Below are 27,661 nucleotides of genomic sequence, written 5' to 3'. Positions count from 1 at the left end.
GACGCTGGCGGCGCCGGAAACCCCGGCTCGCGGTCTTGGAGCTTGGGGAGACGTGTAGAGGCCGGGTTCGGCCTTCGGTGAACTCTCACCCCGGCGCATGGGTTTCTCTTTCCGGGATAAGATGGCGCCGTCCACACCGCTGTTGACAGGTGAGTTCCAAAAGAGCGGGAGACCCCGTCTTCGGAGTGGTTGCTCCCCGTGTCTTTGCGCTTGGAGGATTGCCGGGCCAGCCTCGGAGTCCGACTCGCCTTTTCTCTTGGCTCGCGGAAGAGCCAGGCTGGCTTGTGGTTTATTCCATGAGAGCGTGGCGATGGGAAGCGAAGCTTCCGTCTCTGGTGTTCCCTCCTCCAGGGTATCCGTCCATCATTCTTCATCGTCCACGGAATAGACAACAGGAAAGTGCTGGTCGTGTGATCTCTGGTCTGCAGTGCTAGTGTTGCTCGGACCTTTCTTAACCCCCTGCCTCTATATAACAGAAGAAACGCGACTGCACACATCAAATTCACCGGAGCATAATTAAAACTTATGCACTCCCTATTTTTATGAGGTTTGCAGGACTGAACAGGGAGCGAGAGAATGCTCGTGCAGGTTAGCTTTCATGGTGACGATGTGGCTTAGGGTGGCGGCAGTGAGCTGGAGCGTGCTAGTTTAACGCTTTCGGTTGAAGCGGTTGTGAGCATTTTAGAGGAGTTGGGAGTTTGAAGCTGACACAACTCTTCGACAACATCAGGGAAGGACGAGATCGTTAGGAAGAACGTCTGCTTTTGGAAATTGGGAGTTATGTCCTTCCGAGGCATGGCGAAGCTTTTATACTTCTTGCCATTCTAGGAGTACATTTTAAAGTCTGTGCTTACTTCTGTTCATTTAGACTACGGTAATTTATCCATCAAGCATTTATAAAATGAAGGCTACAATCTGCTAAACGCTATGCCAGGCTGAGATGATTTTGTTTTGTTTAGATTTATTGTTTTTTTTTTTTTTTTTTTTTTATGTATGTGTCTGTGAGCATCCTTAAGAGGCCCAGAAGAGGGTGTTGGGCTTCTCTGGACCTGGAGTTACAGTTGTTAACCCCACCCTAAGTGAGTGTCGAGTACTGAACTGGGGTCTTGTGGATGAGCAGCAAGTACTCTCAATGTTTAAGCCATCTCTCCAGCCCTCTGAGACTGTTTAAATAGAATGATTATGTAATTAAATAAGTAGTTTTTCTAGCTTCATAAAGATGACTTTGTTACTTAGAGGTTTTAATATTAAATCAGTATTTGAATTTTATTTAAAAATGAGTACATTAAAAATCTATTAAGTGTTCTGCCCTGTCGAGGCAGTGTGAAGTCATTCCTGTTTAGCCCATCATATGGACCACTTATAATCTTGAACTAGCTCCTCATATTATTGATTTTTCCATCCCATCATATTTTGTATCCCACAAGTACTGAGTTGTTTGATAAAGTCCCTTAAACTATCCTATTTCTGTTGATTTGGCAAGCATCTTCCAAGCAATTTCCCATGTTTCCCAGCCACTTTCTGAGCTATTTTTATACCTCCTATATGCTAGGGAAGAATTTTTGTTTTTTAGTTTCACAAAGGAAGTTCTCCGTTCAGATATTTTCTTTCCCTGTTAGACTGTAAACTCTTGGTGTTAGGGCAGAGCCTTATTCATCCGCACCCTTTCAGTGCCTAGTTCAGACCCAGGACATAATAGACACTAAACAAAGGGAAATAAATGAGTGGAGAATAGATTGTTTGTGTACAATCAGATGACAATTTTTCCTACAGTGCTCAAAGTTAAAGTCTTTGCTCTGACACTTTCTCATGGTCTCAGAATTCTTAGATGCCCAAAGATTACTCGGCCAGATTTACACTATAAAATTGCAGCTTCCGGATAATACTCAGATATTTCCACTCTATTTTCTACCAGCACGCTGCTTATTCTTTTCAACATTCTTAGTTTTTAGTTTTTAAATTTCCAAATATTTTTTAACATACTTAAACTTTTAGATCTGTGAATAATTTGGAGCTTAACCGTGAATTTTATTGTTGTAATTCTGAGTCAAAAATGAGAAAAGACCCTGTGAAAAACCATGTGAAAAGTGAGTTTTTAAACACTTCTTCTAGTGTCAGTGAATTCAAGTATTTATAAGACTTCAAAAATCTGTTTTCTGTGTTCCCTGGTTCTTGCTTTTCTTTCATTAAAGGAGGAGATTTCATGCTGGGCAGATATTCAGCCCGTTTAGCGTTCGGTTGTTTGGCCAGCAGTCCCGACAGAAATCTCAAGGCTGGCTGTCCTTGCCTTCACTCTTATCCTTTTATCAGCCAACTATTAGTCAGGAGATCCGTACCGATGTTGTCTCACCTTTGAATATTCCTAAAGGAAGTTAGTGTTTCCTAAAGAGTGGCTCGACGTTAGGTGTGTAAAACTGACATCTATTATACCAGCTCCTAGTCATCAAAAACAGCTTCATACTGAGTGTGCATACATACGTTTAGCAAACTTTGCGTTCTGTTTACTTTGTCACTTTCAAACATTTGTAATTATACTGAATGCTTTATCAGAACGCTATATATAGAGAAATGTATTGCATTTTTTTAAAAAAGCTTTGAGTACAGATTTTTGTCTAAAAGTAAAACTATTTTTGGTAAAACTTGAAGTCCGTTTGCTTAATTTCTGCTATCCTGTCATTAAAATATTACTAAAAATAATTTTTTAAAAAAATCTTTTTATTTGGATATCATTTAAGACTCATGGAAGCTGCAGAACAGTAAGACAAAAAGTACTTAGCCTTCCCACTGATGATGTAACATAAAGATTGAATATTGTCAAAACTGGTACATAGTAGTCACACAGTAGTATCCACCAAACTGCAGTCCTTACTTAGGTTCTTTTCGTTTATTTGTGTGTGTGTGTGTGGGGGGGTGACTAAGAGATTCTAGTACATGTATGTCAAAGATTTTATTTTTGACAAATAACTAGCGTTGGTGCCTGTTGCATACTAAAGCATGTACTGGCCTCTGGGCTCTCACAGCGTAGCAAGCACCTGTTGCAGAGCCCTGTGTGCTCTCAGCTCTTCCCCTCATACTCCTTGCCCTAAACCTCTAACCCAGGTGCTTCACTTCCCTCCCCTCCCCACAGCTCCCGAGTCCTATAAAAATCTGCCTTGGGCTGGAGAGATGGTGCAGAGGTTAAGAGCACTGACTGCTCTTCCAGAGGTCCTGAGTTCAATTCCCAGCAACCACATGGTGGCTCACAGCCATCTATAATGAGATCTGGTGCCCTCTTCTGGCATGCAAGCATACATGGAAGGAGTGTTGTATACATAGTAAATAAATAAATCTTTAAAAAACAAAATCTGCCTTTCCGTCCATGCTCTCTTGACTGCGTCTCTCTTCCTCTTTCTCATGGCCTGGTTCAGTTTGGACACTTCAGATGCCTCTGGCTGTACTCTCCCTCATATCTACAGTAAAATCTCCTCATCCATACCTTGGAGAAGTTATGTCCTTATTTTCATTTAATATACACATTCTGAAACCACTATTAGAATATAGCACAAGAGATGCTTGCATTTCCCTTTTATAATATAATCCTTAAGGTTCTAATCCTTGACAACTACCGTTTTGTTTGGCATCACAATAATTTTGTCATCTCAAAAGTGCTGCATAAATGAAATAATCGAAAAGGTAGCTTTGAGTATTTTGTTTTTAAAGTTTGCTTTTTTTAGAATGTAAACATGAGCAGCTGGATGTGGGGAGCTCAGACCTTTCTTTAATCCTTGCACAAAGGAGGCTTGATCAGGAGGATTACTGTGAGTTCCAGGACAGCCTGAAGTACAATGTGAGACTCTGTCTCAAAAGTAAATATATCAGTAAAATAGAAATCAAGAAGTAAGAACATGAGCATGTGTATGTTGAGAAGCAGTTGTTTAGTTTGGCTCGAGATTTCGCTTATCCTTAAAAAAGGTAGATAACCGAGAATAGATCACATGAGACATAAATGCTTCTTGAGCCCCAAAAACATGGCACTTTTCACACTGGCTTTTAAAATATTACATGTTGTTTTCTAAGACTTCAGTTCTGTGCGAGAGTATCGTTGACATGGATTTTGCTTTCCTTCTTTTTGTTGTCTCTTCCTCACTGCTACTATTTTGGGATTAACCATCTGCCCTGGTATGAAGTATAAATCTTAAATACAAATTTTAGAAAAGCCCTTATGGTTGTCTAAATATCCTGAGTCCTTAGACTGTTACCAAGAATGAAGAGTATAGGGGATCAGTGCTACCAACGACAGTGCCACTAGAGCTGGGGAAAGAGGTTCAGCTGAGGTGAGGTAAGGAAAAGCTTCTGGTTCTTTGTCGTCCGTGCGCTTGGGCTAAGCAGGGAGAGTGACAGGACACTTGGGCCACATTCCCATTTCATAGTTCCAGTGCAGCCTTCTTAGGACTGTCTTGACAGTTTGCCATTCTAGTCTAGATCTGTATGTAAATTCTGGAAAAGCTCCTAGTGTATTAGATTCTACTACACCTTAGTGAGAGTGACCTTACACTGGCTAAATTTCTACATCGTGTACAACTAAGGTATTAGTAAATGCCCTCGTTTGAAATTTTTATTTGTTTTGTTCCTATAATGTTTGTTACCATGTGAATTATGCTGGATGTGGTAGCACATGCCTTTAATCCCAGTTCTAGGGGACAGAGCTAGTCAGATTTCTGTGAATTGAAGGCCTGTCTGGTCTACTTAAAGTTCCAGGCCAGACACGGCTACATAATGAGATACTGACTCTTAAAAAAATTAATTATAGTATTAAGAAAATATAGCCTATTCTAAATCCTAATGCATCTTACATACATTGCAGCAGGTTTGGTGCTGAGAAATGCTGCCTTCCCTGTGTAGTAGCAGGATTTTAATGCTGTGAAGAATAAAACTTCAGGGCAGTAGAGGTAGCTCAGTGGTAGATACATTTATCTGAATGTATGTAAGATTGATCAACACACAAAGTAAATAATAATAGTGATAATGGGTTTATAATGTATTACTTCCTTTGGTCATGGTACCTCATTGGAGGCTGATCTCTATGAGTTCCAGGCCAACCTGGTCTACATAGAGAATTCTAACTAGGCCAGCTGGGGCTACTTCATGAGGCCTTGTCTCAAAAGAAAAGAAAAAAAGAAAAGGTTCAGCTGGGCAGTGGTGGTGCACACCTTTAATCCCAGCATTCGGGAGGCAGAGGCAGGTGGATGGATCTCTCTGAGTTCGAGGCCAGCCTGGTCTACAAGAGCTAGTTCCAAGACTGGCTCCAAAGCTACAGAGAAACCCTGTCTCAAAAACAAACAAACAAACAAAAAACTAGAAAAAAAAAAAGAAAGAAAAAAAAATTCACAAACTTTCACAGTGTTAAACTCTAGGACATATTTTGGCACAGGACATTTTGCAGATTTTAGTATATCTCTTTAAAATGAGTATCTTCAGCATTTGATTCAAATTATAGCTGTAGATCAAACTGGCCTCTGTGTTCCTGCCTCGGCCACTGGAATATTAGAATGACAGGAGTGCCGACACACCCAGCTAGAAATCATTCTGAAGACAGTGGTCACACTTAGCACATAGTGGAGGCACACAGAAGCCCGTCAGATAGTCTGTAAGGCACTGTGTACAGTTTCAGTTTTGAAATGGACAGAGCGGCTTGATAGGCTCCACTGTGTTGTAGGGGTAGAGTTTTTATGTGTTTACTTGTTTTCTGTTTGCTAAATTGACAACTTCGTAAAGATGTAACTATCATTTTGTTCATTTATGGTTCCTTTACTTCTTTTTTTTTAAAATATTTATTTACTTATTATGTATACAATATTCTGTCTGTGTTTGCAGACCAGAAGAGGGCAGCAGACCTCGTTACAGATGGTTGTGAGCCACCATATGGTTGCCAGGAATTGAACTCATGACCTTTGGAAGAGCAGGCAATGCTCTTAACCACTGAGCCTTCTCTCCAGCCCCACTTTACTTTCTTCTAACTAAAAATTATTTCCTGTTCTTTGGGACTGCCTGATACCTAAAATTGAGCTAACTAATTCTTAGGCAAAGTATTTTTCTAATAACTATCTCTTAACACTTCTTGGGAAAAGAAAGGAATGAAAAGTTAAGATTGGAGCTAAGCCGCACCCCATCTATTAGCTTCATTGCTTTCCTAGCAACTAAGGGTGGAGGAGTCTGAGTTGGAGAAATGGAAGCCAGGGACAGGAGTTAAACCTTCTTCCCTTGGGCACTTATAGTGCTGTTGAGGTAGCAGCCCATCCCTAAGCCTGTTACATTCCTACATGTCCCATCCTCATTTCCTGCTTTTCATCCCTGCCGCTCCACCCTGAATCAAATTTCCACACCCTTCTGTCACACTACTACAGACTTTCTCCAGCCAGTTCATCTTCTACATTGTACCAGACTGGTCTTTTCAAAATGCAAATCTGGTTTTAGAAATCAGCCTGAAACTCTTGAGATTTTATTTATAAAATAAGTTATTTTAGGATACTTAACTTCAACATCCATTTTCTTCTAGGTCTGAGGCCTGTTTTCTTTTTCCAGCTTCTTTTAGCTCCTTTTTTTTCTTTCTAGCTCCTTTCTGTTTTTTGATGCCCTTTCCTAGCTTTTCCTTGGATTGTTTGAATTTGTTACTGTTCTCTTTGTTTAACTGTATCCAGCTAAGTTTGTGCTCTTTCTACTATGACACAGTCTTTTGTTTGGATGGTTACATTGTTTGAAGTTTTCCAGTTGCATATTTATTTCTATTCAGCTACATGACTTCTATGTGGAAGGCAGGAAAGTGGACTTGAAATGTTAGCATTCTGTAGTAGGAGGAAATGTTTCATGATTTTACTGTATTTTGAAAGCCCTTTGCTTTTCAGTAATATCTCTGGGTCTTTCTTAGCATGGTAACCAAGCTTCTTTCCCTTGTTTCTTTAGTCCGAGGATCAGAAGGACTGTACATGGTGAATGGACCACCACACTTTACAGAAAGCACAGTGCTTCCAAGGTACAGCTCTGTCAAATGATAAATAAGAAACATACAGTGCACTCTGAAAGATTTTTGTTGATACTGATATTTCTTAAAATGTTAGAAAGTTTTTATGTGTATGGTTATTTTCCCTATGTGTATGTCTATGCAACACTTGTGTGTGTGGTGCCATGGAATCAGAGGAGGGTGTTGTATTCCCTGGAGTTACTGGTAGTTGTGAGCTGGAAACTGAAGCTGAGTCTTCTGGAGGAGCAGCGAATGCTCTTGATTGTGGGACCATCTCTCAGCTCATTGACCAAAAAGGAAAATAATAGATAAGCTAATACATGTATACTCACACACATTTACATTTGGCTAGGCGTTCATTGCTATTAGATATATTCACAGTGGCCATCTCCAGTAGAGAGTTGTACTACTTACAGTTTTAATTTCTTGCTAGAATGTTGACACCAGTCATATTTCTACAGATGATATTCAGAAGCCTGCACGCCATTTACTAAGATCTTTGTATTGGTTTTATACATTATGTCTCCACTGGAAAAATTGATGGAATAGCTTAGTCTTTCAAATCCTAGAGCCCTTTGGTCCTTGAGGGTATTCTGTCCACTACTGTTTTGTTATGCATATAGTGTGGGGCTAGTCTCTACCAAGCCTCTGCACTGCAGTCCCTCAGCTTGCTCAGAGGGGACAGCTGATAACTTTCACATTCAGTTTCATTGTTTTGGTTTCTTTGACCACTGTCTTAGTTGGTATTCTTTTGCTGTGAAAAGACACCATGCCATACAACCTAAGAAAGCATTTAATTGGGGCTTGCTTACATTTTCAGAGCCTTAGTCCATTATTATCATGGTGGGAAACATGGTGGCATGTAGACAGACATGGTGCTGGAGAGTAGCTGAGAGTTCTACATTTGGACCTACAGTCAGCAGGAGGAACATGCCACTGGTCCTGATTTGAACATTGGAAACTTCAAAGCCCACTCCCCCTCTTCCCCCCTGACATACTTTCTCCAAGGAGTCCACACCTCCTAATCCTTCTCAAGTAGTGCCACTCCCTGATGACTAAATGTTCAAATCTATGAGCCTCTGCAGCCATTCTCATTCAAACCACCACACCAAAAAATGATCTATTTCTGAAGGTTTATCTGTTTGCAAGAAGTTTCCAGCATATTTTACAATCTTTGCTGACATTTGCATTATAAGAGATTAAGTATTTAAATAGACAAAAACATTTTGGAATGTTCATAAAATTTGTTTAAGTTATTAAATCATTGAATTAATGGATTGTAGATTTTTAAATCAGATTTTTTGAAAAGTATTATTAATGCTTTTAAATTTAAACTTTTTCTTTTTTCAGGGAATCTGGAAAAAATTGCAAAGTCTACACTTTTAGTAAGGATGGGACATTGTTTGCCTGGAACAATGGAGAAAAGTTAGTGCTCATTTATGGAATTTTATGTGCACCATGAATATTACATGGCTGGCATGGTTTGAAATACATGTATTCGGTTATCATTGGTAAAGTCTATCTTTTATTGTCATGTGTAGTGAGAGTACTTTAAATACCCTAAAGATGTTCTTATACATATGCCATAACCTGAGTTATGTAGTGACTCACAATTTAAAATTACTATGAAAAAAATATTATGGAGGAAATCAAAAAAATTATTTTAAATAGTATTCTAAATCATTGGTTAGGGTTTCTTAGATTCACTATTTTCATTTAGAAAATAATTATTTTTTGCTTGTTTACTGTATACTTAAATATCTAGTATTTTTGCTGTTAAATCAGTAATTAAGTACTTTTAGTTTTATTGTGTATAAAAGTATAGAAAGAATGATTAATATAGCTCATGTAAACTATTAGATAACAAAAAAAAGGAAAACAATTATTTTCATTAAATGGTCATAGTTTTTTAAAATCAGTCTTTTTTAATTTCCTATGGTCACTACAGTGTTTTATAGATCAAGAAAATGTCCAGATATCTCTTACTTATTTTTCTTTTGTTGCTATCAAACATATGTATACTGTTAGGCTTTTCAAAAGAGAGAAAAATAATGCATTAGTCTGAAAATAATGAGTTTAAAAGTTCTTTATAGTGTTAATATATTCTAAAATTTTCTGAAAGTCAGATAAACATGATTTTTTTTTAAATTAACTATTAAAGACTGCTAAATTAGTTGATTTGCTTTTTAGGCTATTGGCTAACCAGTAAAATTACAAGTCAATAATCACATTGAATCTTAGCCACAATGTTAAGGTTTTTTGTTTTGTTTTTGAGACAGGGTCTCTGGATAGCCCTGGCTAGCCTCATATCACTGTGTAAATCAGGCTGGCCTGGAACTCACAGAGATCCACATGCCTTTGCCTCTTGAGTACTGGGATTAAAGTTGTGCACCACCTTGGCCCAGCTTTTTTTTTAGTATATCCCTATATGCTATTTTAAATTGTGTCATCATTTTAATAGGTATTTTCTATATCAGATGCTAGTCTTTATTTTCTTAGAATGATGTTACCATAAAATAGTGTGTGTTGTTCCTGGACAAGGCAATCAGATATGGATATTGATTGTGGTTTTGGTCAATTTGTAGTTACCCAATTCAGAAACTAACGGGTCTTTCCTTAAATAGGATTTTTAAAAGTTTTATTAAACTAGGAATATCACCAACAACAAAAACAAGAAAGCCTGATTTTAAAGTGTGTTTTTATAGTTTATAATTTGCAGAGGACCATTGCGTGTGGTGGTACGCCTGTGCATGTGTGTTTAAGTGTGCAATACAGTCTCATTCTTATTGGATCTGTTTATCCTGACCTTGGTATCCTCCTCAGACATGAGCACAATAAAATTTATTTCAGCAATTTCTTAAGATGGGATATTACATATATATGCATGTATTAACCCTAAAAAGATTAATCATGGGTGCACCTAAACCTGTGATCCACAGGCCAGATACCTTCCTGAATATCCTTTAATGCATTCCAGCACATTTATAGATGCAGCCTCATTGTGCTGCCTTCTCTAAGGGTTGGGCAATCTCGGCCTGTTTTTCCTTTTTTTTTTTTTTTTTTTTTTTTTTTTTTTTTTTTTTTTTTTTTTTGAGGCAGTGTCTCTGTGTAGTCCTGGCTGTTCTGGAATTCTGTAGATCAGCCTGGCCACGAACTCACAGAAATCTGCTTGCCTCTGCCTTCTGAGTGCTGGGATTAAAGGCATGTGCCACTATGCTTAGTTCAATTTTTGTTTTTTAAAATTTATTTATTTGTTTATTTACATGTATGTGGGTTATGTGGGTGTTTGGCCTGCATGTGTGTTTCTGCACCATGTGTGTGATGTCCATAGAAGGCATAAGAAGCATCTTTGCAGCCCCAACCTGGCACTTCAATGTAACATAGGGAAGTATGTCCGGACAAGCTGACTTCCAAAACTTGGCACTAATATTTATCAGTGATATGATAAACTATAGCTGATCAGATCAACTCATTTGATTTTGTTCAATTGTAAATGCGTTTGTTTATAAAATTGAGATGATGACACTTGGAAGGATTCAAATGAGAGGTTTGCAGAAAGTGGTAAGGCACTGCCTGCGATTATGCAGGAAGCATCCAATATGAGCACTATAGAACTACTTTTATCACATGATTACACAGCAATTCTTAATAGGCCTATCCGTTAGACAGCTTTTGAGATCTTAATAGACTTGCTTACTGATTTCCCCAACTATTACGGTTTCTATTCAAATGTAAACAGGGTGCTTCACCATTCTGCCTCATGCCTGCCTTCCCTTTGACTTGCTGACCCTCAACTTCCCAGCAGCCTAGCCCTGTGCTCAGTCATGGAAGCCGTATCACTTCTGGGTCTTCCTACTAATTCTGTACTATTTCTCAATACTTTTTGGGTAAAATTTACATTGTGTTTCCTTGGTGGTTTTTGAAATTGCCTGAAAAGTAGTTTTTATGAAAAGTGAACAACTTGGAGTGTTCTGTATTTGAAAAGGGGCATGAATGTTTTAGTTAGTGCTGTTTTAAAATGGTATTTTTGCTGAAGTAATTTCTTTTGAAACCAGAGTAAATATAATCAATGTCACTAACAAGGGACTACTGCACTCCTTCGACCTCCCAAAAGCAGTTTGCCTTGAATTCTCGCCAAATAACACTGTCCTGGCAACGTGGCAGCCTTACACGAGTAAGTATTTCCCCTGGAAAGTATTCTAGCAGGACCAAGTACATTTGGTGGGGAAAAAGCTAAGTTTATAACCTTGTAAGATGGTAATTTAAGGTCAGGCAGACATCCCACCCCTAACCCCCACCGCCTGCAGGGAATATGTAGTGTATGACTAAGATTGCAAGTAAGCCACACCCTTTAAGCAGGCTCCATGTCAAGTAGCCCTGGCTGTTCTCACACTCTGTAGCCATGGATGATCTTGAACTTCTGGTCTACTGTCTGCACTGCTGCTGGATGCTGAGATTTCAGGTATATAGCACCTTGCTCCATCCGTGTGGTGATTGAGACCAGACCCAGGGCTTCATGCATGTTAGACAAGCACCCTCCCAACTGAGCTACACCCACAGCCCCAGCCTTTTTCATCTTAACCAAGTACTCACAGTTCTGTGACTGTAACTTTTAACTGTTAGGGTTTCTCAAAAAAAGTAACACGAACATTTTGTTCATAATTTCATGGATAGACGATTCTTTCCCATTGCCAACCTTAACATCTGCAATGATGCAGCATTATCTTACATTAAATAAGAACTTTAACCTTTTTACTTTAGGAAGCTCTCTTGTAGCTTCTCTTATGCAAATTGCTAGCATAACTACTTTTGTGTTCCTCTCGTTAAGTAAAATAAGGGTTATTTGGTGAAAGCACTCTGTCCTCTTCCAGTAAATATAATCACCAAGAAGACTGTTGGGTGGGTAGAAGCATATGGATGTAGTTTTGATATACTGGACCCATAGGTGATTAATGAGGCAGGTGGATTCTGTGAGTTAAAGACCAGCTTGCTCTACAAAGTGAGTTTTAGGACAGCCAGAGATACATAGTGAGACTTTGCCTCTAAATAAATAATAAAAAATAAGCAAGCAAACAATAAATAATTTTTTTCAAAGGATGATTTATTAAAAAGAAATACTTGTGTTCCAATTAGACAGAATGGGATGGCTCAAGTTTCATCACTTAAGATGGTAGGCAATTTCAAATGAATGAGTTATTTCTAGGATTTACTTTTAATATTTTTGGGCCATATTTGATTGCAAATAGCATTACTCAAGAAGTAAAGTGAAAATGTAAGTTATGAGATAAAGGAGAAGAAAACTGCAAAAGAAAATTTCGAAGGGAAATAACTGTTGGCTAGAAAAGATCCGTAAAAATCTGGAATAATAATGATTTAGTCAACATTTTTATTAATCACTATCAGCAAAAGACAGTACAGTGGATAGAATATGAAACAAGCGTGTGTTAGGACAGTGTGGAGCATACCTGCCTGTGAGTCCAGTCCTGCTGGGAGGCTGAAGCTGGAGGACTGAGGTAGAGAAGAGTCTAAATTGAGAACTTGTCTCCAAGAACAGAAAGAATAGGAAACTGTCCTGTTTGACACATTTAAAGCCATATAATGGTAATGACATAGGAACTTTCATATAGCCATGCTCTATGCATACAGAGAGAAGAAAGTGGTAAAAGGCTCTGTTAAGAACTTTTTATTAGGGCTGGGATGCAGCTCAGTTGGTAGAGTGCTTGCCAGCATTCATAAGGCCTCTGTTTGATCCCCATGCTACGTAAACTGGTTGAAGTATCACATGCTTGTAATTCTAGTACTTAGAGATCAGAAGTTCAGCATCACTCTCAGCAGGAATGTGAGGTCGGTCTAGGATATATATGACTATCTCATATATATAAAAAGGAAGAATGGGGTAAGACATTCTCTAACAATGACAATAAATAAATAAATGATAATAGTTCATTGTTGGTTATAAACCTTAGGGTTTTATTCTTTCCAGAGGCTTGGACTCTAATGAATCTTGTTTTTCCAAGTAAATTGAAGGGACTTTGAAAATCATAAATTATTAGTACAAACCTTCATGACTTAATCCCTTTGACAATAATGTCAGAATTAATAAATAAATCCCTGAAGTATTCTTAAAACTTATAAGCAATCATTTCAGAGATGGGCTTTAATTCAAACAACTGTCATGTTGTCATGGTTTTAGCAATGAATGATTAAAAGACGAGGAAAAGTTGATTGTAGGCAATTCTTTTATTTAATATTCTTAATACTATTCAAGATTTTTGTGAGCATGAAATCTTAACAAGTGTTAGAATACAATCACTATAAAAATTTTTATTGCAGCTTCTAAAGATGGCACAGCTGGGGTACCCAACCTACAGCTTTATGACGTGAAAACTGGAACATGTTTGAAATCTTTCATACAGAAAAAAATGCAAAACTGGTAAATAAATGTTTTAAAGTACTATTTAAAATATTTAGATTTATTTTAAGAATGTTTTGCCTGCATGTATATATGTTTACCTTAAGTAAGCCTAGTGACCTTGGAAGTCAGAAGTCATCAGATCTTCTGGAACTAGTGTTATAGATGATTGTGAACTACAATATGGGTGCTAGGAAATGAGCCCAGGTTGTCTGCAAGAATAAGTGCTCTTGGGCTGGAGAGATGGCTCAGAGGTTAAGAGCATTGCCTTCTCTTCCAAAGGTCCTGAGTTCAATTCCCGGCAACCACATGGTGGGTCACAACCATCTGTAATTAAGTCTGGTGCCCTCTTCTGGCCTTCAGGCATACATGCAGACAGAACACTGTATACATAATAAGTAAATAAATAAATATTTAAAAAAAAAAAAGAATAAGTGCTCTTAAATATTGAGCTCTCTGGCCTGTTAAGTTATCTCTCCAGTCCAGAAAGTGACATTTTCATGATATTGCTAATATCATTGCATATATTTGTTTTTTAGTATTGACTTTGAAAATAAATTATTCTAAAATCCTATTGTTTAAGGGTTTTTACGTCTATAGGTCTATATTATAGTAAAATATCCCTTTTAGTTTTTAAAAAGAAACAATGTATTTTTAATGATAAACCATTTAATTATACTATTAGTACTGTTGGTAGCAGGTGTGATGTGTTTTATCTTAAACAGCATCATAGCTTTAACATGGTTTTACTTTTTCCCAATTCTCTTTCTTTTGATATAGGTGTCCTTCCTGGTCAGATGATGAAGTTATCTGTGCGCGGAATGTTAACAATGAAATTCACTTCTTTGAAAACAACAATTTTAGTATGAAAAGACTTACTAAATAACTTTATTATTTGCTTTAAATGCAGTTTTCAGAGTTTTTTGTTTGTTTGTTTTCAGTGCTAAGAATCTGTCCCCAGGGTTTCACATTACTAGCCAAGTGCTTAACTACAAACTAGCCATAATCTAAATACATAGTTTTCCCTTCCTTGGTGGCATTATAGGGTTAGGGCCATCCTAAATATTATTGTTGTATTTATCCCATTAACTAAGGTACACTATTGCTTATTAACATGGATTCTCATTGCTTAGGATAGTGTAATCAGTATCAGTTATCGTATTTATCAAATAGAATACACATTTTACCCTCACAAGCTGAGGCCAGTCTTTCCCATCTAATGGACTCTGTGAATTCTTTACTATACAGATTGGCATTTATTGGAGCATATGCTATGTGCTTGTCATTGTCATCAGTCCCTGGGAAGTTAGTGGTATAGTTAGTATCATCTTGTTAATTGCCCAAGTTTACACACCTAGTAAATGGATTGGTTATTGGAACCGAAGCCTAGTTCTTTCTGGCTCCCACCTATGTCTTTTCTGTCGGTTTGCTCTGCCTCATCTGCATGAAACTGCAATGAACAATTTGTAGTTATAATAGCCTTTTATAATGAATTCTGAGTTTGATGTGTTTTTGTTAACTTATCAATCTGTAGTCCATTTCCTCTCATTTTAGACACAATTGCAAATAAATTACATTTGCAAAAAGTTAATGACTTTAATTTATCACCTGGAAGCCAACCTTATAAGGTAATTCCTGTTTTTATTTACTTATATAGAACTTAACTCTTTTCTCTTTTTTAAAAGTAATTCTAAAAGCATCCATCTCAGATTTTATGCTTCTGAAATATACATTTGTGCATGTGTGTCTTAGGTGGCAGTCTATGTCCCAGGAAGTAAAGGTGCACCTTCATTTGTTAGATTATATCAGTACCCCAACTTTGCTGGACCTCATGCAGCCCTGGCCAATAAAAGCTTCTTTAAAGCTGATAAGGTTACGATGCTGTGGAATAAAAAAGGTATGATGAATAATTTTTAAATTTTGTTATCAGATGTTAATTTTGACATTCTCACAAACACACATACGCACGCACACACATATAAAGAAAGGAATGTATAGGTGATTTTTAACATGTATTTTGAATCTAATTGGATACTGCTTCACTGTTATAGCTACTGCTGTGCTGGTAATAGCTAGTACCGAGGTTGACAAGACAGGAGCTTCCTACTATGGAGAACAAACTCTGCACTACATTGCCACAAATGGAGAGAGTGCTGTAGTACAATTACGTGAGTACGCCTTAACAGTTTCCTTGTGGTTAAGATCAATAACAGTAAAAGAAAACACACAGACACAATGCCACGAGGGTAATACAACCTAAATTGTTTGGTTTTTGTTTTTTGAGACAGGATTTCTCTATATAATAGCCTGGCTGTTCTTTAATTTGCTTTGTAGACCAGACTAACTTCAAATTTGCAGAGATCCGCCTGCCTCTGCCTCCTGAGTGCTGGGATTGAAGGCGTGTGCTACCATGCCTGGAACAGTCTAAATTCTTTTTTTTTTTTTTAATTTATTTATTTATTTTGGTTTTTCGAGACAGGGTTTCTCTGTGGTTTTGGAACCTGTCCTGGAACTAGCTCTTGTAGACCAGGCTGCCTACAGAGATCCGCCTGCCTCTGCCTCCCGAGTGCTGGGATTAAAGGCGAGCGCCACCACCGTCCGACTAACAGTCTAAATTCTTAATCAAGTGACTAAACTCAAATACCATGATAACATTTCTTATAAAATTCCTCTTCATTGACAAACTTAAAGTCATCCTCAAGCAAGCCTGACTTTGGCAGACTCCAGTTAGTTTGTTAGCCTTATGCCAGCTCTTGAGTAGGAGTAGAATCTCTGGGTGATGTGGTCTTCTATAGCCGTTCTCTGAGCACTTAACTAATGCAGCAAGCAGATATAGTAAGTTTAATAATTGCTGCAGAAATGAGAATAAAGTCCAACAATGTTACCTGAATACGCTAAATTAACTATAGAATAATAGTTATTTTACTTAAAAATATTTTTAGATTTTTTTATTTTATTACTTTATGTGTCTGAGTACTTTGCTTACATGAATGACTGTATGCTGTGTGCATGCATACCTGTGGTTAACCCAAGAAGGTCAGAAGAGTGCACTGGAACTGGAATTACATTGGTCGTGAGCTGCCATTGGTTGCTGGGAGTTGAACCTCTGGTTTTCTGCAAGAGAATAAGTGGCACTTGATTGCTGAGTCAACTCTCCAGCCCAGAATAATAGTTTTTAAATTCTAGCAGCTTCCTAATTTTTTCCCTTCGAATTGAACATGTGTAAGTAGAGAAATAGTCCATAGTTTCCCCTCCAAAATGCCCTGTATACCCACTGAATTAAGAAGTTAAACAGAGACCTGACGTATCAAGTAACCTCAACAGATCTAAAGAAGGACAACACTGGATTTGTCTTTGTATAAATGAAATCGCAGTCAACTAACAGCCTTTTAAATACAGTAAGACACACCAAGAAACATACTATAAGAGCCTATGGAATAAACTCTTCAGATAAACTCTAAACATTAATCAGTAAACTTTTATAAATGATGGCATTCCTCTCTTAGTTAATCTAAAATTTAACATTTTAATGCCAATCAGATTAAAAAAAAAACTAGATAAACTGGTCTGAAATTTGGTAATAAAAGATTAACACAAGACTATTTTGAAAACCATTAAGAAGCCATGGGAAATTCTTTTTTTTTTTTTTTTTTTTTTTTTTTGGTTTTTCGAGACAGGGTTTCTCTGTGGTTTTGGAGCCCGTCCTGGAACTAGCTCTTGTAGACCAGGCTGGTCTCGAACTCACAGAGATCCGCCTGCCTCTGCCTCCCAAGTGCTGGCCATGGGAAATTCTGATACTACAAGATATTAAAATGTAAAACAGTTTAAGAGCATTTGGATCTGGCTTATGAAAAATTAATGTATGTATAAAATAAAATATATAGAAATAGATCTGTATATTTGTAGACATTAGTGTGTTATAAAATTAGCACTTATTTTATAATATAAACATTATAAACATATGAACATTAAATATAACATTATTATAAAAGTGTGAGAAAACTTGGAATTATAAAAAATCTTGGAATAAAAAAAAAGATTTTTCTAAGCAAGAAAAAATCCTAAGGAAAATACAATAAATTTGTAATATGTAAAATCTTTTAGGTTTCTGTTAGAAGAATCTACTAACTTAGGTAAGCAAAAAGATTTTTTTTTAAGCTAACAAGGTTAAGCGTAGTAATAAATACCTTTAATCCAAATATTTAGCAGATGGAGGAGGGTCAGAGATTCAAGGTCATTTTCATTTACATATGAGTTCCAGGCTGACTTGAATTATAAGAGACTCCAGAAGAAATATCCAAAAATAGCAACAAGCAGACAAGGGATGTATAAGAAAGGGTAAACTTAATTTCAAAAGTTGCCTATGCCTACTCAATAACTGGGAAGAGAAATGGGAATATTATAGGGAAATTAGTCTACCAGAAAACAAATGAAATTACTTTTAATTATTAAAAGATAGCACTAATTAAAACCAAGTCATACATTTAATCAGTAAAAATAAACTGTATAGTGTGAACGTGAGGAGACCCGCACCCTAGAACCTATCGATGGGCATGGAAACCAGTGCAGCTGCTTCACAGAACACCGTGAAACGCTGTGAGGGCATTGCCAAGTCAGTAACCTCACAGCTATCCTTCTTCTTCGTCTGTTTTCTGAGACAGTGTGTCTCTGTGTCACAGGCTGTCCTACTACTGGTTTTGTAGACCAGGGCGACCCTGAATCCAGAGATCCACCTACCTCTGCCCCTAAGTGCTGAATTAAAGGTGTGACCCACCAGTGTCTGTCCACAGCTGCCTTCTTAGGTTTGTCTGCACTTGCACTGGAGAAATGATCAGGGTGGTTTATAGTGAATTACAGAGGCAGAGGCTGAGGCAGATTTTTAACATGATCATGTAGAAAAATCTCCAAAATATGGTATTAACGAAAGCCTAGAACTTTGTAATTTTTTTTTTTGTATTTAGAGAAGATGCTTTATTTCAAGAAAATATTCTAAAAGGATATTCAAGAAATGAAATGGGTTGCCTTGATAAACACTTTTTTATGGCATGTGATTTTATATAGTTTTATATAGTTTGTATTTGTATAGTAATGTGCAGGTATTCATTCCAAAAATAAAAATAAAAAAAACAACCAACTATTGCTGGACATGGTACATGGTACATGAGTCTGCGTCTCAGCCCTTTGGAGCTAGGATGATCATCTGAATTCAGGAATTTGACTAGCCTGGACATCCTAGCAAAGCCTCATTTTTAAAAATGTTTTTTATTTCTAGTAATAAAGTATTACAGTAAGTTTATATTGGCTTCCATGAGCCCATATTGCCAATGTGTTTAGAAGATAATAAAATTCTATGGGAGTTCTTGGATGTATGGTTATGTATTAATACTCATAGTATATCATGAAAAAATATTTTTAAAGTTTGAAAAATGTTTGGCATGATTATGAATGTTATTTGTATCTTGCACTAGTGTTCATATAGTTTTTTTTACTGTTGATTTGTATCTTATATTTTTTTCTAGCAAAAAATGGCCCAATTTATGATGTTGTTTGGAATTCTAGCTCTACTGAGTTTTGTGCTGTTTATGGTTTTATGCCTGCGAAAGCGACAGTTTTCAACCTGAAGTGTGATCCTGTGTTTGATTTCGGGACTGGTCCTCGCAATGCAGCCTATTATAGCCCTCATGGACATATATTAGTACTGGCTGGATTTGGAAATCTTCGGGGACAAATGGAAGTGTGGGATGTTAAAAACTACAAACTGATTTCTAAACCAGTGGCTTCTGATTCTACGTATTTTGCCTGGTGCCCAGATGGTGAACATATTTTAACTGCTACATGTGCTCCCAGGTTACGTGTCAATAATGGGTTTAAGATTTGGCATTATACTGGCTCTGTCTTGCATAAGTATGATGTGCCATCAAGTGGAGAATTATGGCAGGTGTCTTGGCAGCCATTTTTGGATGGAGTATTTCCAGCAAAAACAATAAAGTACCAAGCAGTGCCAAGTGAAGTACCTAGTGAGGAACCTAAAGTTACAACAGCTTATAGACCTCCAGCCTTAAGAAATAAACCAGTCACCAATTCCAAACTGGTAAGTAATAGCACAGGGGAAAGTGATTTTGTGTGAAACTCTACAGCCCTTTCCTTCATTGCTTGAGTTGCTTAGTACTTGCTTAGAATACACTCCAGAGAGCTCTGTAAGGCCCACAGAAGATGAAGATGCTGATCAACTCATATATTAAGCTGTCTGAAAGGTTAATTTAAGGGGGTTTACAGTTTAAAAACAATTTTTTATTCTTAAATTTCACATACATATGCAATTAAATATGACCATATCTACTCTCTCCCCAAGTGTCCTCATAATCCCCTCCCAATTTCATGTTGTTGTTGTTTTTTAAATAACCCTCCCTGTAAGTCCATTCAGTGCTGTGCATTTGTGCATGGGTATGGGGCCATCTTTTGGCAAATGGGAGTCTTACCCATGGCCATATCCTTAAAAGCAATTATTCTGCTTCTCCCAACTATCACCAATAGTTCTTCAGTAAGGGCTGTGGCCTTAGTATGTCAAATGACATATAACAAATCTGTGTCAGAGTTTGGCTGGCTTGATCATATCAGCTAACCTCAACTGCTGTGAAATGTAAGAGCCACCTCTAACCAGAACACAGCATTTTACAGCTCCCCTCCCTATCCTCCACCCCTTACGTTCTTTTTAACTCCTCTTCTGTAGTGTTGCCTGAGCCTTGGGCTTTCATAGCACTTTCACCAGTAATGGATCTCTCCTTTGACTTCTGCCCGCTGAAAAAGGAAATTTCTTTGACCATTGTTGAAAGCAGCTCAGGTCTGTGGGTATAAATATAAATATTTAGAAGGCAATTTGACAACATGACTATTTAGCAAATATATATATATATATATATATATATATATATATATATATATATATATATGAGGACCATTGACCAGGATATAGAGTAGGAGGCATGAAACTCTCTTCTGTAGAACAAGCCTCAAATCCAGTCAGAAAGCAGTAACTGTTTAACAGTCATGCAACTGTTGTAACACTAGGCACATCTTGCCTGGAAGGTCTGTATTGTACAATGCAGGATCCAATACTAGGTAAGACCATTGATGTCTTTTCTTCTCCCAGCAGTCTGCATAGCACTGTCTGGCCCCATGAATACTAGGCAGCAGGGAAGAAACTTCCTGATCAATTTGAGATTGATTTCTCTTATGTCCTACAACCAAAGTATGCAGTATCTTCAGCAGTAAGGTCCTACCATGTAATTATGATGGGTGACTTAGGGCAATAGCAATAGTCTGTTGTTTTAGATTCAGAGTTAAATTTCTGGGAAAGGTAACACAACATGATACGCTAGCTGTATAACAGGTGCAGGGCTTAAATTCAGATGCTGATTAAGTGAGGCTGACGATATACGACAATAGTAAGCAGGAGGAAATGGTGAGCAGCTAGATGTTCAGCAGCAGCTGGTTTTTCCGTGGGTGATCTTGGGTCCAGTTTGCCAGAGTTACTGTTTTTTTAAGACAAAATGGATCTCTATATATGTGTATACATAAATGTCTCAGTTCTTAAAATACTGTCTTAGTTGGTGTTCTTTTGCTGTGAAGAGACACCATGACCATGACAGCCCTTTTAACTGGGACTGGCTTACAGTTTCAGAGGTTCAGTCCATTATTTCCTTGGCAGGAAGCATGGCAACATGTCGGCAGACACGGTGCTGGAGAAGTAGCTAAAAGTTCTACATCTGGATCCACAGGCAGCAAGAAGAAAGAGACTTGGCCTGGCTTGGGCTTCTGAAATCTCAAAGCCCACCCCCAGACACATTTTCTTCAAGAAGGCCACACCTCATAATCCTTCCCAAGTAGTGCCACTCCTGCTGACTAAGCATTTCATGAGCCTGTGGGGCTGTTCTTCAAACCACCACAAACTGCTGGTTTGTGAAAACACATTTATTATCCTCAGGCCATTAGTTCCTCACATTTCCTGAATATTGGTTAGATTCACATATACTTTCAAACTGTATTTCAGCACTCAGAAGAACATTGATCAGTGGTCTGAATTTCTGTGTTGATATTAATAAAGGATATCTGAGCATGAACTCCATGTTCTTGAGGTTATTAGAGAAGTTGAGTCACACCCTAGCTGAATGTTCCTTTTAAAGGGGCTGAATAAACTGGTACCCAGAGAATTAGATAACACATCTTATCCTTTTTCTGGCTTGCACAAAAAGAAAACTACATCCTTCTTTCTTGACTAAAAAAATCTTAAAGCCTCTCAAATCCCATTGAGATAGCCTGTTTCAACAATGCTTAACCTTTCAACTTAACTTTCCCAGTAAAGAGCTGTAACATGATTCTTGTTGTGAAGAAAACAAATGAAGTTGTTGCTTCGCAATGTTATTAATCACATCAGAACCTCACAGAGAAGCTGTTGTTACTCAAGTTTCATGAGAACTACACGTCTCTAGTAGTCCTGAGACAAATTTCATTGTTTCTATAAACCAAAAGTGAATTTTGCCTGGACTTTTGTAACTAGAAGATACATATCAGCTAATAGGGGGCCCTTATTTAGAATACTATTAAGAGATTTGAAACATTCCATGCCAGTTTTCTTAAATAATTCTGATAAAATTGTCCTAGACTAGTTAAGGTACTTACTTAATTTGCTATTGGACTCCATTTCAGAAGTGCTTGTTTTACATTTTCCATAGCATGAAGATGAACCTCCCCAGAATATGAAGCCACATCCAGGAAGTGACAAGCCGTTATCAAAAACAGCCCTTAAAAATCAAAGGAAGCATGAAGCTAAAAAAGCTGCAAAACAGGTATTTGGAGTGATGAGCTCTTCAAAACCAAGCCAAAAGCTACTTGATCTAGCTTTAACCCCCATATGTTAACAATTACGTTCCTAAAGATGTGACTGTGATGTGAGAAAATGTAGTTGGAATTGGATGTCCGTAGCCAGGTAGCTTTCTCTTGTGCCTGCCTCTGAATTGGTATCTGTTGGTATCTATATCTTTATTAGGTAACTGCTAACCTCTTTCACTACAGTGGGATTCTGGCTAAGAAAGTTGTAAAGATGGAAGATTTATTTTGACTCACAGGATTTTGTTTGTATGGTTCTGTAACAGGTTCTTGTCTTGTAGTGCGTGGCTGACATCCAAGTCACGATCCTTCTTCCTCATCCTCCTAACTGTTGAGGATGAGTGTATACCACTGTGTCTGCTTTTAGTGGCGCTAGGGACTGAACCTAGGGCTTTACAGATGGTGGGCAAGAGATCTGCCTTTGGCCTACAGCTTCATCTCTTTGTAATTCATTTTATTCTCTTTATGGCCTTGGTCTTGTATAGCATATCAGGGCAGAAACCTGTTGTGGAGTAAGATACAGCTGTAGTTCCACTGTGCTCTCAAGAGCATTCCCTTCCATTAGGCCCACCTCTTAGTAGCACTACCTTGGGGACCAAACCATTAATATATGAATCCAAAGTGATAAAAAGAAAAAAGTCTGAAGACCCTAGACCTGACCTTGAGACCCGCGCTGGCAGATGGGACTATTTCACATGTTCTTACCGCAGACTCTTGATGGAAATGGCAAGTGGTGTGGTTTGCTTTCCTGGAGAAACGTGTTTATTAAGAGAGGCTGAAAGCGGAGTGTGGCAGCTCATACCTGCAATCCCAGCACTTGGGAGACCGAGTGCGAGGGCCGTCTGGAGTTGGAGGCCCATCTGGCCTAGGATACATAATGAGGCCAGGGAGGGCTACAGAATAAGGCTTTGTCTTCAAAATAAAGGAAAAAAGGTTGAAAACCTGAAAATTTCATAACTGTTAAAGCATGTATTACTCAGTATTACATTACTACATAGAATTAATTTAATTGAAAATCTAAGTAATCAGAAATAAGAAAAACTTAGAACTACTAAGTAATCAAAATGAAAGTTGACTAAAAATAATTTTTATATACTTAAGCAAAGACCATGTGTTTGTAATAATTGACATAAATTGCAGTGTTATATGGTTCATGGTGATAGAGTGTTCAGCTGCATTGGGAATATCTGGTTGGTGAAGTCAGTAACCACATTTTTGAGATTTAGGCAGAGCAGATACCTTAGTCTATTTACACTAGATAAAAATACCTAGTCAGTAGAAGCTTATTGCCATAGTTATTGTGGCTGGAGTCTCAGCAAGGTGGGGGTGGTCTCATTGCTTGGGGGAGGACTTCCTTTTTGTGTCCTTCCATAATGGAGGACATAGAGTCTCCTAAGAATACTTACTACTCCCAGGCATGAAGTTGGAGCACTCATGCTCTAATCATTTCTGGGTACAGGGATGCAGATGTGTGTAGCTGTCAAGAGCCACCTTCCAACCTGTTAGGCCAGGATCCCCGTATTTCCCTGCTGTGCTGTTATACTCCAGGTTAGCTGGCCCATGAGTGAACTCCGTGTGTGCTTCTGCCTCCTGACCCTCCCTGTCTAGTGTATCTGACTTTTTAAATGGGTTCTGAAGTTTGAACTTGTCCAAGTGAGCATGCACCCACTCCTGAGACACATCCACACACATGTGGAGGGGTGTTCCGTGGTAGACCTTTCCTGGGGAGATGCAACACACTCATCTCTTCACCCACAACAGCCCAGAGTAACAGTTGTACCAAAGTCCAACTTGGTGAACCAGTAAGTTTTACTGGGGCTGCTAACAGGACTGTGGGTAAGAGGTTACTTATAAGGAACAGAGATGTCTCAAAAGGCAACTAGCTACATTGCTGAAAAGCCCACCACAGCAGAGTGCTATGTACAAACTCTGCAGCCCTGGTGCTCTCTGCACAGCTACCAGACAGCTCCGCTGTCTCAGCCTCTTCTCTTTACCCTGGCAGTTGTTTACTCCTTTTATAAAGCCGGGAGGGCTTTCAACTCTCTGCTTTCCAGGACCTGTGACCTTTTCTTTCCCTGCTTCCCTCCTTGGAGGGATTGTTTCATCAGAAGGAAAATGTGCCACAGTGAGGTTGAAGGGCAACCTAAGGTTGTCAGACTTGGCAACAAGCATCTTTTTTTTTCTTTTCTTTTTCAAGATAGGTTTTCTATGTATAACAGCTCTAGTTGTCCTGGAATTCACTCTAGACCAGGCTGTCCTCGAACTCACAGAAACCCACCTGCCTCTGCCTCCCAAGTGCTGGGATTTAAGTCGTGCACCATCACTGCCCAATGACAAGCATCTTTACCTATTGAACCATCTCACTGGCCCAATAATGTAATTTCAAAAGTTAGAATCATATTATATTCTTCTAAAACTTGAAGTTGTTCTCTTTCATATTTTAGTATATTATATATACTATATAGTTAGTATAATATATATGATACATGTATATTTGTATATATATTACACCTCTAGAAATGTGTTTTAATTGGTCAGATTCAGGACCCCTGGAACCAATGCCTACAGGTTGTCCTCTGACCACATGTGTGCTGTGGTCTCCCTCCAGCATGTGGGTCCCAGGAACTGAACTCTGGCTGTCGGGCTTGTTGCCAAGCACCTTTACCCACTCGGCGGTCTCACACAGACTGAGAGGAAATAGCTGTGTAAATGTGTTTCCCCTTAGGAAGCAAGAAGTGATGTGGTTCCTACTCCTGTCCCTCAGAGTGCACCACGGAACACTATCGCCCAGTCTGTTTCGGGAGATCCTGAAGTAGACAAAAAAATTAAGAATCTTAAGAAGGTGAGAGACTAAATAAAGAATAGGTATGTACATCAGGAGGCTTGTTCGTGAGAAGAGCATCATTAAGAGTGGAACTCAGGCGCTCAACGGGGTTAGAGTCGGTAACAGTTCTCATTGTTCCTTTGCTTCCATGAACCACAAGTCAGTTCCAGTCACACATGCTTTGGCGACTGAAGCTGCTTAGTCTGTTATTTTGAAGTAATAAGGAATGATAGACATCTGTGTAGTAAAGGTGTTTCTTATTGTCATCGCTGTGAGCTGGAGAGTGAGCCCAGGGCTCACAGATGCTAAGCAAGTGCTGCTCTGCTGAACTGCATCCCCAGCCCTGAATACTGTCCTAGCTTTCAGTGGCTCCCTTCGAGCTAGATGGGAACAAGTACTTTATTCCAGCTTTTAACATGAACACACACACAGAGAAGGGAACTTACGGTGTGTGTGTGGGAAAGACTTCTCTTAAGTCCAGAGACGTTGTCCTGCCACAGTGCAGAGTTGCATTAGATGCTGCACCTGTGTTGTAGCTGTAAAGCCATACCCGCACACTCACAACATCATTCAAAACTTGCTGTGCAAACCTCACAGTCCAGGTCTGATCCCAGAGCTCACAGAGGAGCGACAGGAGAGGGAAAGCAGCCTTACAGGGTTCCTCTGCCCCCGTGTACGCACCATAGCTTAGACACCTACACACAGAACAAGTAAAAAACCCAAAATCTTGCAAAAACCTAGTTTGCCTAATCCCATGTTTTTAACATAATTTTATATTTAACTTTTAAAAAGAATTTATCCTAACTTTTTTTTTCTTGTTTTTGATTTTCGAGACAGAATTTCTTTATATAACAGCTCTGGCTGTCCTGGAACTCACTCTGCAGACTAAGCTAGCCTCAAGCTTAGAGATCGCACCTGCCTCTGCCTCCCAGGTGTTGGGATTAAAGGTGTGCCATGGCCACCTGGCTTGTCCTAGTATTTTTAATAGACTGTCTCTGAAAGAAATGTAGTACGATTGTTGTTGGTAAAATAATTTGCATTAGCCAGGCATAATGGCACACACCTTTAATTCCAGCGCTCAAAAGGCAGAGGCAGGTGAATCTCTGTGAGTCTGAAGCCAATCTGGTCTACAGAGTGAGTTCCAGGACAGCCTAGATACACAGAGAAACCGGGGGTGGGAGTGTGGGGGAGAAGCGCTTTAGAGAGTGACTTTTCTTCTTTCTCCTTCCCTGTATTTGATTTCACAGAAACTAAAAGCAATAGAGCAGCTGAAAGAGCAGGCAGCCGCTGGGAAGCAGCTAGAGAAAAATCAGGTAAGGCTTCACTTGCCATTTGGACTTATCGGCATACCCCACCCCCACCTCATTAGTGTAAGCAATTGTTCAGTCAGGAGAAAAGCACAGAACTGACGAACTTGTCTGGGAAACTGCTTGTGAAATTCCTTTTAATACTTTTTAAATTTCTTTCTGCTACTCTTAAAGTTTGTCTGGTAGGAGAAGCTGCCCTCGATCACGGTGAATGAGTCACGTTCCTAAGGGCATCCTAGTGGGGTCTGTGAAAGTAGTGACAGCTGTAGGTAAATAGTGGGCTCCCGTCTGCTGTGCTGTCCTGCTGCGGTCCCTCCCCTTGTTCTCAGTACTTTGAAGCACAAGCAGATGCAGGGAATCCTGAGCTGGAATGACAGTATGACAGCTGTGTGCAGTGGGTCTGATAAAGTGTAAGAATATTCCATCTCTAAATTTTGTCCTTCATACTGTTAGGTTACAGATCCAATAATTATTTTCTATTTAATAACTTTATTGTTTGAAATGTTTGTAGTTGGAGAAGATTCAAAAAGAGACAGCCCTTCTCCAGGAGCTTGAAGACTTGGAATTGGGAGTGTGAAGATTGACAGAAAGCAATTTGTTGGCAGGAAACACGTTTGTTAATCCCATGGTGTTCATGGAATCTCTACATGCCCACCTTTAACATCAGTCTGTATTGCTAACTGTTTATCCAAGGCTGCATATGTGTGATTATTTAATGATGTCTATCAAGTTGACTTTGACATCTACATCCTGTATCATGTCAGTATGTGATAAAGAGAGATGGTTTCTTTAAGATGAGCTTGACAAATTGACAGACATTTTTTAAAATAGGTAACAGAATTTCCTATATAAATAAATAAAGACATTTTAAATTTATTTTTGCCTTAAAGTTAAGAAGTTCTTTATTATAAATTTACAGGATATATTATTCTTACAACAAAATATGAAGTGTATGTTGCTATCATATCTATTTTATAAGTAAAGAAACTTAAGTCCAGAAAGTAAGAAATCTTTAGGGGCTGGAGAGATGGTTGCTCAGATAAGGACACTGGGTTCAAGTTAGAGTTCCAGCACCACATGCAGCCATGTCTGTAACTCCATTTCCAGGGGATCTGATGCCTCCTTCTGGCCTCCACAGGCACCAGGCATTACAGTTATACATGCAGGCAAAACACCCATACACTTAAAATAAAAATAAATACTTTAAAAAGAAAGCAGCCTGGTAGTGTGTGGGA

General features: G+C 38.5%; 1 protein-coding gene across 1 annotated transcript; it reads left to right on the top strand.

The window, feature by feature from the left end:
• The first annotated feature begins 8 nt into the window (after positions 1–8).
• Eif2a (eukaryotic translation initiation factor 2A) lies at positions 9–27,302 on the top strand. The gene is made up of 14 exons (XM_057756915.1): positions 9–149; positions 6,940–7,009; positions 8,348–8,422; positions 11,053–11,171; positions 13,331–13,430; positions 14,190–14,272; positions 14,964–15,037; positions 15,162–15,306; positions 15,461–15,577; positions 18,929–19,500; positions 22,142–22,255; positions 25,021–25,137; positions 26,367–26,432; positions 26,938–27,302. The coding sequence occupies exons 1-14, from the start codon at positions 98–100 to the stop codon at positions 27,001–27,003; spliced, it is 1,770 nt and encodes a 589-aa protein (XP_057612898.1). The 5' UTR covers positions 9–97; the 3' UTR covers positions 27,004–27,302.
• Positions 27,303–27,661: the final 359 nt, after the last annotated feature.

This window comes from Chionomys nivalis, chromosome 24 (genome assembly GCF_950005125.1).
Source record: "Chionomys nivalis chromosome 24, mChiNiv1.1, whole genome shotgun sequence".
NCBI lineage: Eukaryota > Metazoa > Chordata > Mammalia > Rodentia > Cricetidae > Chionomys > Chionomys nivalis.
Note: the sequence above shows the minus strand (reverse complement) of the source record. Positions and strands in the feature narration are given on the sequence as shown.